Source organism: Bombus flavifrons, chromosome 9 (assembly GCF_040668555.2).
Source record: "Bombus flavifrons isolate JBK064 chromosome 9, iyBomFlav1_principal, whole genome shotgun sequence".
Classification (NCBI taxonomy): domain Eukaryota; kingdom Metazoa; phylum Arthropoda; class Insecta; order Hymenoptera; family Apidae; genus Bombus; species Bombus flavifrons.
In genome coordinates this window covers 11,363,842-11,383,426 of record NC_138450.1, presented here as the reverse complement: position 1 = coordinate 11,383,426, position 19,585 = coordinate 11,363,842, and the positions used below count along the sequence as shown (strand labels likewise).

Sequence of the window (19,585 nt, the reverse complement as noted above, 5' to 3'; positions counted from 1 at the left end):
AAGACAAACTGAGACCTCTGAGTCATAACTTTCTTTCTGAGTCATAACTGAATCTTTCCTTTTTCTTATTTGTGATAATTAAGAAATGCAAGCGACTAAATTTATGATACAACATTTTATGTTTAGTTCGCTATTCAGCCAATTTACTTAGCAGGCCGGCCTACAGTTTACAGGCGTCATTTAGTGAAAATTCGTTTGTTAGAGATCCGTTATTATTCATTTCCTTGCTAGTAAAATATTATAAAGCCTAATGGACCTTCTGGAATCCAGATGCTCGATAGGTTTGGGCCTAACGGTTTTCGTATTCTTGTAATTCCAGGTTTAGAGCTGGCAAAATCACCCTGTTATTAAGCCGTCGTTTACTAGCGACCAGTTTCTTTACCCCAGCTCAAGGGTACATCGCGCTATGGATGTACTGAATTGGTTGTCTTTAGAAATAAAATACTAGTTGTCAATCGTTATCATTACTAGATGTCATCCTTAGTCGTTACTTATCATCAAATATGTACTCGTCATACGTACTCATTTCTTGTCATCTCAAATTGATTCCTGTTAACGTTACTTTACTTATCATTTTTAATCATTAGCAATCGTTTCAATAGCTATTTCCAACAAATTCTTCTAGTTAATTAGTTTTATTAGTCGGCATAAAACAGTGCAAACGCCGACCAACCTCGAAAGATCACAACATTCGATCAACCACAGGGAATAAACAGTGATGAATGAAACTTTTACCACCATACTTGTTACATTTTTCTAATTGAAATAAAACCAAATACGATATAATTTAGAGCACATTTGCTTACTTAATAAATAAAAATTGAATACATATCAATCAGGAAATGTAATTCAAAGTATATCGTATTTGGTTTTCTTTTATTCAGGAAGATCTCACACACACGTTAATAAAAGTTTAATTTAGAAAAGGTAAAAAATAAAGAAGTTTTATTTTTGAATTTATATTTACATACTTTGTCTCAAGGATGTCTGACATTGGATCATGTTAAATTGTTACGAGGATATACGCAAAGACTTAAAACTACTAACGGTCAAAGAAGAAATCGGTAGGTACGCAGAAAAATACAAGGAAAGGACGGCAACACATCCAAGCCAGCTGGCTGCTGAAGCGAGCAAAACTCTCATAGAAAGAAGACTAAAAAGAAAACACCCCGCTGACCTTACTAAAGAAATAAAATAGTTAAACTGGAAGATGGTATCCCGCTGGGGGTAGCCATCCACATGTTATTTAGCAATTAAGCTAGAAAAATTTACCAAATGTCCAGCTGGACAAATTGTAAAATACAAACTAAATAATAAAAAAAAAAATGTTATAATGTTTGAACGCGGTGGGCCACCGAGTTTTACGGTGCGCCGAGAAGAATCTCAACCCCCCGTAATAGAGATGACGACCATACAAATATCAAGAGATTCTTTTTCTGCAGATGCATCAGAAATATTATTCAGATTCTATCAAGTATTGAAATTACTATTAAAACGAAATTTAGGTTTTATTATAACACAAATATTATCGCGAAAAAAGTAAATTTAATGTTAAATCTAAAAAATTGTGTATAAATGAATATATTAAAATTATTGCATCATACCACTAATTGATATTTCATTTAAAACGAAAGATCTTCTTTTCTTCTCTAAAAAATATTGTAATAAACAATTAATTTCTCTTTCTCAGGCAACTAAGCTTAATTATTGCTTGATTTTTGTTATTCTCATACTTGTCTATCTCCGAGAATTTTTCCGTAAAACCGTACAATAAAATGCTCTAGTAACGTAAAGCCACAGTGAGTATACCTTATTTGTGGTGGAACTAAATGGGTTCTTGTATATGCTAACGTGGAACATCTTTAGCACTTTGCCGCTAAGGGTAGCACTAGTCCGGAAACAACTAGAATCATTTGACCATATATTCGTTTCTACTAAGGAAATTATAATAGTATCCATATGCAGTAATATTAATTATTAATTAAATATTAACTAACACTATTCCTACTACATAAAGATCTCGATATTTTATGACAGTTATTTGTTTCATTTATTATTGGTGAAAAGGAGAGAAAGAGATTTGGGGTTCCCTAGAACTCTATCTCCCTAGAAAAATGATACCTAATATGACTCAGAGAGGTTCTGTATTTTGCTATGGCTAAAATGTATGGTTTTAGTGTATTTTCTTTTTCGATGATTATACATTTTAATATGTTTATTTAGCATTAATCATTATATAAAACTCTTGTACTTTAGGATCTTTTCATTTCAATAATATGAAACTTTTAAAAATCCTATCCTTCGGTGTAAACAGTATGTACTGTACTGAAAAAAATAAACAAAGAAACTTTTAAAAATAGGAAGTATAAGTGAAAAATTTTTAACATTTTTATATATAAAAATTTATTTTATTTCTATTTAGTTATACTATTTTTTTTACATGAAATCATTAGAAATTTCGTACAAATTCGTTCAAGTGCTGATCAAATTTTAATAATTATTTTTGTATATATCGTCTTTTTATTTAAGGAAATAGGAAAAATTGACATCGAATCTATTGAACTTTTGCAGAGTTTCTCCTCCGTATAATGATAATATCTGATGATATGTACTTGCATATCAGGATAGGACAAAACATTAAAATGGTAAAATCCTACCTCATTACTCTATCGAATCTATGTATAATTTCTACGAGACTATTGTCCATAGTAGGGATTAGGGATTGGAAAGTTTTTCATCTATACAATGAAATTACATTTATCTGAATAAAATTTTAGTTAATGTCCAATTAAATATGTTGCTGTTGATCGAATTCACTTATTTGAACGAGAAATTCTATTATACAAATGAGAAAACATTAGCAATAGAAGGAGTTAGTAAATTTTTATTATACATTCATCGATGTAATCAAATAAATCGAATGCTTCTAGTATAGGCAAGTACTATAACCGAACCTTTAAGCTGAAAATTTTGACTTACGATTATGAAAATATATGATAAATACTCCTTTAATATTAAGTGATTACGCACATAAAATAGATGTAAAGTTCGATCTACATATACAGTTGTAATCAAGGAAAGCTTTTACATAACTTCTTACAAATTATGTATTACTTTTTATGGTAGACTTAATTTAATATTTTTTGTGAACTATTTAGCGTAAGACGTGAAATACATATACTAATTTATGCAATATCGTATGTACTTGAAATTATATGTGAACAATGTATAGTAAATAATTTTAGATTTGAGGTTAATAATATAAAAAAGGTTTATGTATTATTATAGACATTAATTTGTATCCAAAAAATTATAAAATAGTGAAATACTTAAATTTTGTATAACTTTTATTTATATTCAGTAACTGTAATGAAATAAAAACAATATTGATTAACAGAATTCAATAGAAGTTAAACTATTATCAATTTATTCAATATTATTTTACAAACAGGAAGGTAGAACCGTAAATTCCTGTTATTGTGTAAACAACATTACTAAAGTGGCAGTTACAATGTGATGCCTCTAATGTATTATATGTTTCCTTGAAAATTTCCATTCTCAATTTGATCATTCCAATTTGTTATCCAACTATTTGGGCACATTGCAGAATATACTTTTTTGAAATATTTACATGCATCATAATCCTCACCATGTCGTTTTTTGCAACGTTGAAAGTCCACAAAACTAGTGTAACAATATCTGTATTCAAAATAAACAGGAATAAGCAATCTTATACATTAACAGTTTATAAGAATTAAAATACATCAATTTATGTTTTGTTTACCTTGTCTGGTTTTGATTTGGGAATCTTGGGTCATATGGTGCTGTGTTTGGTTTCAAATCGACGGGGGTTTCTAATGTTGCCGCATTTCCAAGTTCTGTATATTTAACCATATTGATGCTGCTTAACAAGTTACAATGTATTATATTTATTAAAAGTGCTACAATCTGTCACCCTCCCTTTTTCCCACAAGGCAAACTCTTTACATGTTTGTCTCTCGCTTTAGTCAGTTTGTCTCTTGCATCACATAGTACACTATCACAAACATTAATTGCTTTCTCACTGCAGTCCTTGTTTTTATTCTCATGTTACATTAATAATGTTCTTTAACTTGAAATATTTAAGAATTTGGGATACTATATATTCATAATTTATGAATAACATATACTGTACATTCTATCTAGTAATTGAGAAAAGAAAAAGCTTCCCCATATTTGCATACATTTCTATAGAAGTTTTTCTTGGTAAATAATAAAAAGCTTTAATTCAAAGCTTTCATAAATTTTAAATAATTTTAGTATACATGGAGTTCTTTTTTAAAGTTGGTTAATAGCTATTCTTGTATATTTAAATACAACCATGATGTAATTAAGAGAACACAGCATCTTTTGAAAGCACATTCATTGTAGATAAAACAAAGTAACAAAATGGAAAATGGTTGAAAATAAATCAGCTATTTAACCAATGGTCTTGTGTTATCTTCTTCCTGACAGCAAACTTCTCTGTATTTTTTCACTTCAGCCATATAGAGTGACCAAGCATCCTTGGGTTGTTCAACAGTTTGTTCAGTCTTTGGTTTGGCAACCATTCCAGTTTTTAAAATTCTACCTCCTCGCCTCTTTCCTACCATCAAAGGTGGAGGAACAACAGTTTTTTCTTCCAAAACAGAAGTCGCCGGTTTTTGTGCAGGTTGCATTTGTTCCTGCATTTTTTTAAACATTTCCATAAAACTACCATCATTTTTAAAAGCATTAGATTGTGGAGGAACAACTGTATGAGATACAGTTGTGTCTGTATTATCTTCAGCTGTATCTGACTCGTACGATGGTGCTCTATGGTATCTGCGGCTTTCTCTACCTCTATGTCTATCTTTACTTCTATTACGACTGCGACTACGTCTCCTATCTCTGGAACGCGATCTTCCTCTTGACCTAGACCTTGATCTATCTCTCCTGGAATATTTGCGCGATCGATCTCTATCTCTGTCTCGATCTTTATCTCTATCAGGGGATCGAGATCGTTTGTACGATCTAGTTGGAGAAGATTTTGAAGTACTGCGTCTTCTTCTACGTCTGTCTTGTGGCGAGTCATTTCGGGAAGTTCTACTGCTTCTATACTCCAAGGGTGAAGGTGAACGGCGCGACGACATTCTGTTTTTGTACCCATCATATGTTGTATAACTTGCACTATACATAGGAGGCGAAGGTGGAGCTGGTGGTGAATCTGTATTGGACTTGGAACTGCGTTCATGCCGTTTTGAATCCATTGTTGCCTCTCTCACCACGCTGAATGGACAGATGGACACCTATAAGGATAGAAACTGCCTTCTATGAGTACACTGCTCATTTCGTCTTACCAAGCCTTTATCTGATTGGTTTTAAATGTACGCGTATGCAAGAGACAAGTGGACTTATAGCGAGAGATCAAAATGTATTTAAATTGCCATTAATATAAACAAAATTCAATCAAAGCTAGGATTTTGTCTTCAGTAATTTCTATATATATGAACTTCATCCATTTATTTTTTTTACGATGCAATATATATTATAGAAATTCAGCTTTGATTGTATCCTTATCTATATCTCTATATTTCATTATAAGTAATTATTTCAATTGATTAAAATTAGTTTAATTTTATGTGGTTATATAATTCTACAATTCTTATACTCTGTTATATTATAATACAAATGATTATAATACTTTTAAAAATAATATAATTTACATTATACATGATCATCAATCTAAATAGTACGATATTATAGAGTATACAACACTTATACTCATTTTTAGGTGAACGTATGATATAACGTCTGATGTCTTAAAAATTAATGTTCAGTGTATTTCCGATGCTAATCAGAGTTTCCAAAAATTTAATCACGTTAAATTATGCTCGAATATGTATTTAAATATAAATTTTTCTTCTGATACTCTGGAAAAAGAAATGGTCAAAATGGAAAACAGCTTTATTCTATATGTCGTACGACATAATTATTTAATAAAGATTACCAAGATCAACAATTACAAAAATATAAAAGGGGATAAAGAGAGAAAGAGATAAAAGAACGTGAAATTTGATAGAAAAGACTTATCCAAAACTAAATAGAATTTTCAATTAGCATATAAAATAGTTGTCGTAGAGAATGTAAGTAAAATTCCTTTAAAACTTTCTTAAATATTTCGTCGACTACATTAATCGCCTAAATAGCCTACAATTACACGAAATATCTTTATATAAAATACCTTAATCAGCCGTGCAATTGAAAACAAAATGGCCACTAGACAAACTGCGCCAATCTGTTACGTCACGTACACCTAGGACAGTTAAAGCGTTAAAACTGATTCTGAGATGAGCTATGTGTTCTAGAGCGAAGAATATATTTCTAAGTTTCTCCGATAGAGTTCGCTCAAAATTTGCCTATCACATTTCTTACCAAGAAATCTTTCTATTATTAACAAAAAATATAGTCGATCTGTTTGATAATATGACTCATTTTCTTTTTTATAACCTATAAAATACAAATTGGCATTAAAAATGTAATTCATATATTTATATGCATATATAATATATAATAGTATAAATAATTCAAGTAAATATTTTACAAACACTTATAACAAATATATACGTATATAAAATAATTCGTGAATTTTTTAAATTATTATAGTTTATCTATTTTTTATTAAATAAGTTATGTCGGGAACACGATCATATAATTCAGTCCTTGACACCCGCTAGGGACAAGCGTCTGAAAATTGAGTCGTGTCTGGTTGTGAAAAATCAACATGGAAAGTCAACAAGGACCTCGTTCCTACGAGACAGACAGAGATGAGTAAAATATATTTCTCTCTGTCTGAGACATTTATAATATGTTAGGCATGTGCAGAACGAGGATCATCTTGTCTTCCATGTTGATTTCTCGTAACTAGTTAGGACTCAATTTTCGGACGATATTCTACATATAATTATCAAATAAAAAATATAAAACCTATCAGTAAAAAGTCAATCAAGAATCTCTACAGACATTTTAAAAATAGTTGTATGGTTATGGTTACTCGAAAACTCAATTGCAAAAATAATGCATTCAGCACTTCCGTGAAGGTGGCGCTTGGTTCGTTTATTCATATCCGGTCTTCCATTCTCTTTGGTCATCGTCGCATATGATTGCGTTCTTGCTCCCTAACGTTCTTTATCGATCTTGCGTTTTCAGTAAATTGTTAAACGTTTAAATCGTATGCGAGCATTCGTTAGTCTGTACGTTATACACAATATCCTCATAGAGTTTTCAATTCGACCACCGTATTTTAGATTATCGAGTGCTAATGCGTGGTATTTCAGAAAGCTCACCGACTCGCGCAATGGCGGAGGATTTGGATGTCGAGGCAATGCTGGAGGCGCCATATAAGAAGGGGGTAAGGCTTAATTTTTTTTTCTCTACTTCTTTGTTTGTCTCGGTTTGCTCCTTCGAGATCCTGACTTTTTTTGTCCTATAAAGTCTACCTAATCTCGACGCGCAAGAATACAAATACGGCGCCGTACCGTTCCGGGTATGTTCTGTCGTGTTGCGATCGAGAAAAATATGAATCGTCCTTTCCTTCCCATATATACATGTAGAACAAAGTACGCCCTTGTCTCATACCGACTATTGATCAATACCTCCGTTTTCTGTACTTATAGATGGTACGTAACATGTACCCTCGCGCTCGTAGGATGTTCGGCAGCGAGTTCCTAGAATGCACTTGAAATACGAGGTATTAAGAAAAGCCATCACTAACATCATTTTTACTTAATTCTTTTTTCTTTATCTATTTCTGATCTTTTTTTTTCTAATTTTTTTTCTCAGAAATCGTAACGTTTATTATTTTACGACGTAGATAGAATTGTTACTGCCACCATTTTACGGTTATAGAGAGACAAAGGAAAATACACATGCAAAGTATAAAGGTTGTTTATATTAATTTATTTAAAACAAAACAGAAAAAGAAATGTAGAAATGAAAGATGGATTTGTTAGGTGCTGTTCTGCCATGTGCCATGCTATTCTATTTATCTTTATAATATTTATATGTGGTAAAATGAATCAACTTATTTGTGTAAGCATCGAATAGCTTTTATATGTAGAATCAATAAAATTGTTGTTTATAGTATTTTTTGCAGTAGAAGGGCATAATATTTATTGATTTTTACTATGTACCTTCGGCATTGTTAGGAGGAACAACAAAGGTATTTGTCGGATTTTAAAATTTCAAGCAGTTTCACATTGGCTGTGTTTTCTTTTAATTCATAGGAGTTTTATTTGTACATCTTATTTATAATCATATATTGATTCCCTTTTTTAGGGAATCATATGTTGTTATAATTCTTTAAGACCTCTAAAATTAAAGGGAACAGTGGTATTAACGAAGAATTGTATTTTAACTGTTATGAATATTTGTGATATTAAATTATAATGTATATGTGTATAGTACAAGAGATACAAAATAGTTCTTATTGAAAGTTCTACATGTTTTATAGACAGGGCACATGTAATAATCAGATTTAATCTATTTAGCAATTTGAGATTGCTAAATATTTAAATATGTTTTTTCAATGTGTTATGTATGTTATTCAAAACTCCAAAAAATGTATATTATTAAAGTCTACTTTTTTCATCATATGGTAGACCTTTGTTTTTAACTATATGACTATGTATGTCCACTAAGATGCTTATGGTGTTCTCATCTTTTGTAATATTTAAGATTTTCCATCAACATAACATTTGTCTCATTTAAAATTTGAATGTACATTGATATAGTACTTCACAAACAAAATGCATGGTAAATTGGCAAGCAGGAAATAAGTTATATGGTTCAAATGAGAAAATGTTTTAAAATTATACAATCAATATTACTGAAGAATTGGTAATTGACTAGAGGATTAGTTTTATATTCATGGTAGATAAAAAGATATAACATCCGTAACATATACATGTAACACCATTATCATCATTTCATTGTATTAGTGCCATATACCATGTGTATGTTCGCTTTTAATCATGTGAAACATTTTCTCTGTACAGCTAAATCATCTTGTGGTATATCTACTGGAAGCTGCAAATGATCGTTGATCGTTTTGTTCCTAATTATGAGATAGTTAAATCAATTATACATGCAGGGGTTGTAGGTTAGCAATTAGGGTTCACATTTCGTGTTACATTAAAAACGTACTGTCTTTGATGAGGGCTCTCTTTTGCAGAAGAAAAAGGATGTGTGGTTGGCCATTGGTAGTTTAAGACCAAGGCATGCTCAACCCAAGATTGCAATGCTTTCCTAAAACCCGATAAAACGATTGGTAAGTTTGAGCCAGGTGTGTGCGAGGCGTCGCAACACTATGCTCGCCCCGTTTCTCTCTGTCTCTCTCTCTCTTTCTTCTCTGTGTCCTCATCTTAGCCCCCTCAGACCAATATAATCTACCTGGAAAAAGAGAAAGAGCACGAGAGTGCATCACCATCCAGCAGCAATAGATCTTCGATAACAGTGTTCAAAGGAGAGTTATCTACATGGTTACAAAAAATTTTTTTTTAACAGAAGACAGAACTTCATTATTGAGACATATTTTATTTTGAAACTATTGTCAAAATTTAAATTGTACAATATGTACATAGTTTATCTTTATAAAATTTACTAACGTTCTATGATTTGCTTTTTGTCCCCTTGTTCGCGCGTCCCTGCCACATCGGCTGGCTGGCATGGCATTCAACTGTTTGCTGTTCGTAGGAGCAGGACTCCTCATCCAAAGACAAATCCTCCAAGGAGAATGGGTCTAGCCGTAAATCATCTGGGTAAGCATATTTCACTTATTATAATCAATTTGTAAACACAATTTGTGCTTACTATTCGAATTAATATTTGAACCATTAAATCTATTAAAATATATAAGTAAATGTTTTATTTCTACAAGTAACGGTAATGGCTACGTGTCAGTAACGTACGCTACTGAATGGCGGTAAACGAAAATGATAATTAGTCATGCTCAAACGTGCGCCTTTAATTTGTCACTGATTGTTGTTGCAAACCCTGAATGTTTTGTTATCTTTTCATATCTTCCGATGTAATTTGATCGTCCTATCCGTCGTTTGGATCTCATAAAAAATTGTAGTTTATCTTGGTTAACCGATAATAATAAGTCTTGCTTCCCGATTACTTCTCCAGAAATTACTATAATTTCAGTAAAAATGGTAAGGAGCGCAAAATAAATAAATTTAATTATTTCGTTTTTGTTATATTATTATATGCATTTTTTAATATAGTACTATTATAATAGTTGTTTTTATTAACTGAACAGATTTAAGTAAAAATTATATCTGATGAAAAACCATGAATGAAGAAGTAAATGGATTGAATTTTTTGAAATCCTTGTTTTACGAGAGAAATATCTGTTGTTAAAAAAAATTTATCGAAGTATTAGATTTTTTAAATTAGCTTAAAATTGAATTTTAATGCATGATTTATAATATGATAAAACACATGTGTCTGTAAATAAACTACTTTATCTGAACCTTTAGCCTTATAGATTGAAATACATATTCGATTGTATGTGAATATTTCAAATTAGTCATTTGGTACATACATATAACTGTTTGAAGTTATATTCTCTTTGTTATAGACCCCATACAATTAGTGTAAATGCTGGTTATTTTCATAATTCCAAAGGTTAGACCTGAAGATGGTAAGTATTTAGGAAGAATATCTGTGCTACAGATTATGTTAAAAATCTGAAATGTAATAAAAAAAGGATCATTAAACAAAATAGAATATGATGATTAAAACATGCAATAACACTTGTACAGATGTTATATTTTATAATATATTGATTGGGTTATTTTTATCACATGTGTTTAATTATACAATTTAATGAAAAACTATTAACCCTTTGCGGACGGGACGGTTAGAAGTCAACCGTACCGTGGGGCCGAGCTGCTGCCGCGATAGTCATTTAAAATCCCTAGCGCACATTTTTGCTTAGACGCGGTTTTCGTTCGTAGTACTCCAAGATGTCAAATTCTAGACATATGTACATGAACAGATTCTCCACAGGATAAATAAAATGACCTACATATGAATCTTTTATATATACGCATATATGAGATATATGAGTTTCTCGACCATAACGACGCGTTTACGTGGGATACATATATGAGTCTTTTGGTTCTATCAGTTGTTTGGCCAAATACATATATTAGTTCCTCGGCTAAATTGATGATTTACGCAGAACGCATATATGCGGCGGCAGTTCGCAAAGGGTTAATATTAGGATTATTTATTTATTTGGTTATTTATATCAGTTAAGTCGTACTGTGGAAATAAAAGCTAATTTTAGAAACTTTTTTACCACTAAGGGTTCGGATTAATAAGTGGAAATATTACAATTTAAAAAATTATATTGCACAAATTAAACTTAAAATTATCAAGTTCCGTTTATTATTTACTCAGATTTACTATATCATGTACATACATCATGGAATACAAATTAGTTTTATAGGTTTTATTAAAAAAACTTCTTAGTATACTTTATTGGTTTCGTTTTTTTACAGGAAGAGCAAGCATCGTTCTCGTTCCCGCTCTCGATCACGGGACCGTCGGGAGAAAGATCGTCGCGACCGCGACCGAGATCGAGACAGAGATCGAGATCGTGACAGAGATAGAGAGCGCGATCGTGATCGTGATCGTGACCGTCGACGTAGATCAAGATCAAGAGATCGGAGAGACCGCGATAGAGACAGGGATAACAGCGATAGAGATAGGGATCGACGGGATAGAGACAGAGATCGAGACAGAAGAAGGAAGCGATCCCTCACACCAATTACACTTCCCAGAGCAAGATTACCATTTGGAAAGGGTGTCAGTCCCCTTGGCATGTAAGTTTGCATGAATTTCATTATTTGGTAGAAAATGCAAAATAGCCTAAGAATATAAGAATAACATATTTCAAAATTTAAAACTTTTCCACAAAATATTTTAAAGCATGAAACTTAGGGTTGCATCACTTTTGCGTCTATAATTTTTTGTGTGATAAATTTTAGAATGTCAATGTTTTTAATTTTTTGTATCTTATATTCATTTCAGCAGAAATGATGAGCTAACACCAGAGGAACGGGACGCCAGAACGGTGTTCTGTATGCAATTAAGTCAACGTATACGTGCTAGAGATCTTGAAGAATTCTTTTCGAGTGTGGGCAAAGTTCAAGATGTCCGACTTATCACATGCAACAAAACAAGAAGATTTAAGGGTATAGCATATGTGGAATTCAAGGATCCTGAAAGTGTGACATTGGTGAGTTAATATATAATTTATATCTGATATTATGTTTATTCTTATAATTATTTCATTATTTTCGCAGGCACTTGGTTTGTCGGGTCAGAAGCTTCTCGGTGTTCCCATAGTAGTACAGCACACTCAAGCCGAAAAGAATCGCATGGGTAATTCCATGCCAAATCTAATGCCAAAAGGTCAGACTGGACCTATGAGGTTATATGTTGGATCTCTACATTTTAATATTACAGAAGATATGCTTCGCGGTATTTTCGAACCGTTTGGAAAAATTGATAACATTCAACTGATCATGGATCCGGAAACCGGTCGAAGCAAAGGCTATGGATTCTTGACTGTATATATTAAATATATATTAAAATATATCATAGATTATTCAATCATAATATTAGTATTTTCTTTAAAATATATTTATTTTTATTACAGTTTAGAAATGCTGATGATGCAAAAAAAGCTTTGGAACAGTTGAATGGCTTTGAACTTGCTGGAAGACCTATGAAAGTGGGTAATGTTACAGAACGTACAGACTTAATACAGGGTCCATCTCTTCTTGACACAGACGAATTAGATCGAAGTGGTATCGATCTTGGTGCTACTGGAAGGTACAATATTCTTATATTGATCATTTTTTTTGCATTTTAATAAGTTACTAATTAATATTAAAAATATTTAGGTTACAGCTAATGTTCAAATTAGCAGAGGGAACTGGACTTGAAATTCCCCCTGCAGCTGCAAATGCACTAAATATGGCTCCAGTTATGTCAACGCCACAACCACCACCACAAGCTGCTCCTCCTATAGCGACACAGTGCTTTATGTTATCTAACATGTTTGACCCACAAAAGTAAGTCCTTGTAATTTTCTTAACATGTAACAGGCATATCTGTAGACCTAGTATTAGATTACTTCTTTCACTGGGGGAACGTATATGCTAGATAAATTATGTTATCTTAAAATATCTCCCATGCATATCATTATATGTATGTTCAGAAATGATAACATAACACTACATTAAATAATTACAATTTGTCTAATGATTATGCAAAGATTAAATTCAAACAGAATGATTTTTCGTTTCAGTGAGACAAATCCGAATTGGGCCAAAGAAATTCGTGATGATGTTATCGAGGAATGCAACAAACACGGTGGTGTATTACATGTGTACGTGGACCAAGCCTCACCTCAGGGTAACGTTTACGTTAAGTGCCCGTCAATAGCGACAGCAGTTGCGGCTGTCAATTCGTTACATGGTAGATGGTTTGCTGGTCGAGTAATTACAGCTGCTTACGTGCCAGTTGTAAATTATCACTCACTGTTCCCAGACGCGATGACGGCTTTACAATTACTAGTTCCGAGTGCTCCACGAAGGGGAATGTGATCTTAAGCAGTGCGCAAACGCCAATTACAAATATGTAAATTTTAGTATTACATCTTTTCTTACTGGTAACCGAAAGGAAATTTTTGTTACTGTAACAGATCCGTTTAAGTGTCGTTTCAAGCCATACAGGTATTATTATCAATCACAAAACACACCTGCGTGACACTTTCATACGTTCATAAAGATAACTACCTTTGTAAAGAGCTCTCATTCGATATTAGGGATTTTGACCAATTAGTACACGCTGAAAAATTGTTTTCAATAAATCTCTAGATGCTCTATTAGAGTATGAGAGTGAAATTACCCTTCAAATAGTTGTTCATTAATATCATATGTGTACAATGATTTATGAGTACTTACGTGCATTCACGTATCGAATTATATTTTAACAAATTCAGTGCAACAAGATATCGAAAAACTTCATTGCCTTATTTGTTAAATATGTTAAGTAATAGATCCTTATTTAAGTACTCTTTTTTTATTACCTGTAATAACTACACAATTGAACAACTTTTGACGCTTAACCTGTTAGAGTAAAATTAAATTTTAAGTAAATTTTGAAAAAAGTGGAAAGATTAATAGATTGTAATTTTAGTGCAAAGGCGTTAGAGGTGGTAATATATACATATATAAAAATATATATATATATATATATTTATACACACACACACACACCTTTCTTTAAAATTTTCCGATCATTAAAAAGATCATTAAAACGTGCACAGCACATGTTCTTTATACAAAACCAAGTAGGCGGTGTTATATTAATGGAACGAATAGAAAAGTTTTTTGAGGCAGAAGTCTGCAGGTAATGAATTTCTTTAACAGGTATATGTTACTAAAAGCAATAGTACAATAAGCATTATTTCTAATATTTTTGAAAGCATAAAAAGATCACAAAATTAAAGATAGAGGTACTAATTTATACAATAGTTTTTCATATATCTATTTAATTATATATAATGACCTCCTCTCGAATCATAGAGTAATTTAATAGTTAGCCGAATTTTTAACATTGTACTATCTAAAGAAATAAATCACAAACTAGTATCTTTCGTTGTGAATGAATAATTAATATTATGTCAAATCACTTTAAGTCAATGAGATGAGATGAAAGGTTCTATTTAGATATAGAATTTTAATATTGTGAAACTTATGGAGCATCAAAAAATTGTTTTTTCAAAGCTTATTATAACTGTTACATGTAATTAGACGATAAAAAAAAACAAACTTTATTTACCCTGCAGGCCTCTGTTAGTTTAAAAAATCCATTATAATATAATCTATGTAAAAAATTTTGTAAATTATCACCGTTCATTCATATATGTAGTGATACTACTGATATTTCATATTACTAAAATGTGAATGTACACTTTGGTAATCAGAAATTAAAAAATTAATGTGATAGTACCATATGGATGTGAAATCCTCTTCTAGAATACAAATGTAAATGCGCAAACAATATTTCTTTAACTTCATTCGTTTATATATGGAATAATTTAAGTAGATTGTAGTATACATAAGGTTTTCATTTCTTATTTTAGATTAGAATACAAAGATTATTTTTTAACTATTCGCTGTATCGTAACTTCAATTACAAATACTATTTTGAAAAACACTGAAAAGTAATTTTATTGTGTACGTTTTATAAAAATTCTACAAAAAGTTGAAATTATTTAATAAATTAATAATAACTAAAAATTTACATATTTTTATATTTTGAATCACATATAATCAGATTGAATCTCTTGAGAGGAGATAGTAACAAAAATATTAAAAAATGATACACTGTTGAAATAAATTGAAGAATGTCAATCGAGTGCTATGTATATATTTTTATTTTGACCATTTTAAATCAACACACAATGATATATGATCACTTGGTGACACTATAGATGGAAGACCCGTATACGTACTAAGTTCTTCTTTACTCGGCAGTGGTATAACTTGTTCAACTGTTAAATAATCCGTTTGATAAAATATATAATCTAAACAACCAGAAAAAGTAGCTGTGTAATTTGTGTATTCTGGAGTACCACATGCACTAGACAAGTTCATGTCATGTTTAATAGACACATTTTGTACATGTTCTTCAGCATCTATGATATAATAGAATATGACTTATAAATCAAAGTTTATAGAAATTATTATATAAAAACCATAAAACTAACCAGATTTCCAATCAGCATGATCTTCTGGTATGTAATTTTGAGTTATTAATTGATAAACGCCACTTTCTGGGACACTATTGAAGTCACCACAGTATAAAATACTAACGTTGCATTCGGGATTCTGTAAGTTTTAATGCGTCATTAATCACATTAAACATTTCAATTTTGATTCGATTAAGTTTTTTGCAAGTACCTCCTCTTTCAGTTTTTTGGCAAATGTGCGTAAATATGATAAACCATAATATGCTTGTAACAAACGTATATGATCGGCTGTTGTACGGAAATATAAATGTGTATTGCCAACAATTAAAATTTCAGGATTTTCTTTAGATCGAAGTGTTACTATCTATAATGCATTATATATATATCATAAATAATTATTAATAAATCATATTTAATAATAATGTAATTATTCTAGTACCTGAATAATCGTATTTCTGTTTAAGAATGTTTGCTTTACGCGGCTGTTCTGAATTTGCGTCCAAACAGTATTAAATTCATCTAAATCTGTGTCTTGAGAAATAACCTTATAATCACAGGACAATTGATCAAACCTGTCCTGATTATAAAATATTGCGAGACCTTCCCGTAAATCGTTCTTTAAATTATATATACTACCATAGTTTAGTATACTTAAAGACATTTGCAAATCATTTTCATATACTGAACTATCTACTTCTTGAAGACATATTATGTCACTATTGTATCCTGTAGAAATTTAACAATACCATTCATATTTTTTATTTTCAATTTAAAACATTGATATAATCCAGTTAAAAAAAGTACCTGTTAATTCTTTAAGAATTAGTTTTTTTCTATAATCCATAGATAAAGCATAATATGGACAGTATGGATATAAAGTTTCCTTAGAGACAGAAGTTTCTGAATATACATTTGCTAATATATTGTACGAAGTTACTCTGAAACTAAAATTTCAGTTTAACAATTATGTTAAATGAATGTAACTAAATTGGAAATTATATTTCCACTTAAAACTTACCTTTTACCTGACAATTTATCTTTAGTAAAAGCATGTCTGGTACTAAAAAGACATAAGTCAGGTCCAATTTCTACAATGTTATTTGATGCAATCTCTGTTAAAAGTCCAGATTCTACATTATTCTTTGGAATACATGATATTTTCAATCTGCATCCTAAATCAGAAGAACTTGGAACATATGAAAATCCTTCTCCTACATGTATCCACTTATTTTTTTCATTTTTATACCAGTTAAAACTTGATTTTGATTTATCTACATTTATTCCTTCAAATTTAGAAGGATAAACTGGAAAATTAATTAAAATGCTTGATGGTAGTTCTAGTTTAGTAATGGAAGGAATATTTTGCTTTAATATATATTCCTTATCAAAAATGACTAATTTTATGTCCGACGAATTGTTTAAGATTGTTTGACATGTGAGATCACCATTCAGGACAGAGTCATTTCTTATAAATTTTACATTATCTTCAATGTCACTTTCTATGCTTTTTACGGGTGTTACATATTTGTTCTGCTTTTTCAGTCTTCGGTAACTTTTTTTCGTTAAATATACATTAATATTCCTACTTATTCTTTGAATAAAATTATTTATGGATTCGTCCACATGTCTTTCAAAATTGAATTGTCTATTGACGTTCAATTCGGGATTCATGTAATGAAACGACATCTTAAAGTTCTTGCTTCCCTTTTCGTGAAATAAAATAGCTTCATTCATGTTTAATATTGTCACTAGTTGTGATTTATTTTTAAAAAATTGTTGCTGAATTGTGGAAATAGGTAAAAAAGAGGTTAGGCACCTTAAATGCAAAATATGATTTAAAATTGACATTTTACAGAAACATAATTTTTATTTCCTTTTTTATATAGAAAATCTATGCTTTTTTGAGAAAAGTTTGTAATATAAATCTTAAAAACGACGAATATATGTTTGAGTAATAAAAGCTACTTGCCGAAATTATTTTCTTGCTGCCTGCAATGGTGTTCGAAACTATTAAAGTGCCATCTGTCGTCATGATATGAATGCAAGCTTATAAAATATATGTTATCAATGGTTGATTACATTAGTTATATATTACATCGGTAATGTTGGGAATGACATTAAAGTGGTAAGGGAAGTCTATAATGTGTAACATAATTAATATGTACATATGTATAATTATAGCTCGTCTTTACCATAATCTGTAGTGTAGAATAAATCTTACATCACGGAGAAGGTATAGGTCCGTTTGTGTTACATACATGCATGCGTACAATCAACGATAAACGGCTGTACCACATCTGTGATACGTACCTTAGCCAAGATACAAAATATACGTGACATGCAATACTTTTTCGTATCCCATGTTTTTGGAGATCACCTATGAATCATGGACATAGGAATACGTTACATGTGGCGCTACCGATTCAATATAGTACCGGCTTGAATTAAAATTAAAGTTTTCTATGAAATTACTAATAAAATATAGAATAAATGTAGATAGAATATAGAACAGATATTCTATAATCGCAAATGAAGTATAGAATTTTGTACTTCTATATACTTCTGGTTCAGAAAATTGCAACGCAATCTATGAATAATTGAAACAAGCAAATTAGGCCCAATGAAAAGAGCAAAAGGATTAACAGAAATCTGCTTCTGAGGTATTAAAATACCTCTGCTAGTATTAAAATATAGTAGTATCAATATATAATTTAATATATAACATAAAATAATAATTAATATAATAGTATTAATATATATTTAGTACTAGTCTGAGTGGCATTCAAATTACCCGAGAATACTTAAAATTACGTAGAGTCATTGAATATATTAAAAGCTTAGTTTGACACTATAACTGTTTAGTTCTTAAGGGCTATGTGATTTTAATCACTTTTTCTTTCATCTTAGTATCCAAAGCAAAATTTCAATTTCTGATTAAATCCAACTTCAACTTGTTTTACTTTTACAACAATATTTTGATAATTTGCTCTTTTCGTGTAGAATGTGTTTCTCTTCCTGCCATCAACTTTTTATGTACTAATTCATTAAACAAGTTTGTTACAGAGTTCTTGAATTGTAAGAAATATCGTCAAAATTCATATATATGTACGTCAGAGGCTTAATTAAATAAAATGAATAAATGCAAGGATGTACCAGGCCTGTAAATATGTAACCGGAATTTGCCTATAGATGGCCCTAGCTGATAATGTAGTTATCACTAAACTGCGTCATTGATGCCAAAAGTCTTTGTTGACATCTCACAAACATTTTCGACTCAGAACAATACAAGTTTCATACAATAGCATAGTTTGTAATAGCGTTGAACATGTCAAATTTTGTGCCTGGAAACTGCGATTTGCGGACAGCATTGATTTTCTGTTACCATTTGAAGAAAACTGCCGCAGAATCGCATCGAATGCTTGTCGAAGCTTACGGTGAGCATGCTCTTGGTAAATCACAGTGCTTTGAGTGGTTTAAAAAATTCAGAAGTGGCAATTTTGACGCGAGGAACGAAGAACGTGGAAGACCACCGAAAAAGATCACCGAACTGTTAAAACCTGGCGAAACCGTTAATACTGAGCGCTACCGACAAATGATCGATTTGAATCAAGCTTTGCGTGAAAAACGACCAGAATATCAAAAAAGGCAACATAAAGTAATTTTGCTTCATGATAATGCACCATCACATACAGCAAAACCGGTCAAGGAAACGATCGAAGCGTTCAGTTGGGAAATACTTTCGCACGCGGC

The 19,585-nt window shown here is 31.1% G+C and overlaps 3 protein-coding genes across 9 annotated transcripts; 1 reads left to right on the top strand and 2 right to left on the bottom strand.

Moving 5' to 3' along the window:
* Positions 1-3,329: 3,329 nt before the first annotated feature.
* LOC138183714 (uncharacterized) lies at positions 3,330-6,392 on the bottom strand. 3 transcript variants are annotated; one of them, XM_069121056.1, is made up of 3 exons: positions 6,242-6,392; positions 3,785-3,901; positions 3,330-3,699 (listed from the first exon to the last, which is right to left on the bottom strand). In XM_069121056.1, exons 2-3 carry the CDS (start codon positions 3,892-3,894, stop codon positions 3,531-3,533), a joined length of 279 nt encoding a protein of 92 aa, XP_068977157.1. In that variant the 5' UTR covers positions 3,895-3,901; positions 6,242-6,392; the 3' UTR covers positions 3,330-3,530. The 3 variants fall into 3 exon arrangements, with proteins under 3 accessions (XP_068977157.1, XP_068977158.1, XP_068977155.1); XM_069121057.1 differs by having other exon boundaries at positions 3,785-3,904; positions 6,242-6,379; XM_069121054.1 differs by lacking the exons at positions 3,330-3,699; positions 3,785-3,901 and adding an exon at positions 4,135-5,306 and having other exon boundaries at positions 6,242-6,385.
* A 700-nt stretch (positions 6,393-7,092) lies between these two features.
* On the top strand, positions 7,093-13,870 carry Caper (RNA-binding protein 39-like protein Caper). Of its 5 annotated transcripts, XM_069121053.1 has the most exons (10): positions 7,122-7,250; positions 7,335-7,408; positions 7,674-7,747; positions 9,751-9,815; positions 11,568-11,891; positions 12,100-12,307; positions 12,375-12,641; positions 12,731-12,906; positions 12,978-13,148; positions 13,385-13,870. In XM_069121053.1, the coding sequence occupies exons 3-10, from the start codon at positions 7,730-7,732 to the stop codon at positions 13,680-13,682; spliced, it is 1,527 nt and encodes a 508-aa protein (XP_068977154.1). In that variant the 5' UTR covers positions 7,122-7,250; positions 7,335-7,408; positions 7,674-7,729; the 3' UTR covers positions 13,683-13,870. The 5 variants fall into 5 exon arrangements, with proteins under 5 accessions (XP_068977152.1, XP_068977153.1, XP_068977151.1 ...); XM_069121051.1 differs by lacking the exon at positions 7,674-7,747 and having other exon boundaries at positions 7,093-7,250; XM_069121052.1 differs by having other exon boundaries at positions 7,116-7,408.
* Positions 13,871-15,502: 1,632 nt separating this feature from the next.
* LOC138183712 (2',5'-phosphodiesterase 12) lies at positions 15,503-17,856 on the bottom strand. The gene is made up of 6 exons (XM_069121048.1): positions 16,854-17,856; positions 16,640-16,779; positions 16,275-16,561; positions 16,047-16,199; positions 15,854-15,974; positions 15,503-15,781 (listed from the first exon to the last, which is right to left on the bottom strand). The coding sequence occupies exons 1-6, from the start codon at positions 17,681-17,683 to the stop codon at positions 15,519-15,521; spliced, it is 1,794 nt and encodes a 597-aa protein (XP_068977149.1). The 5' UTR covers positions 17,684-17,856; the 3' UTR covers positions 15,503-15,518.
* Positions 17,857-19,585: the final 1,729 nt, after the last annotated feature.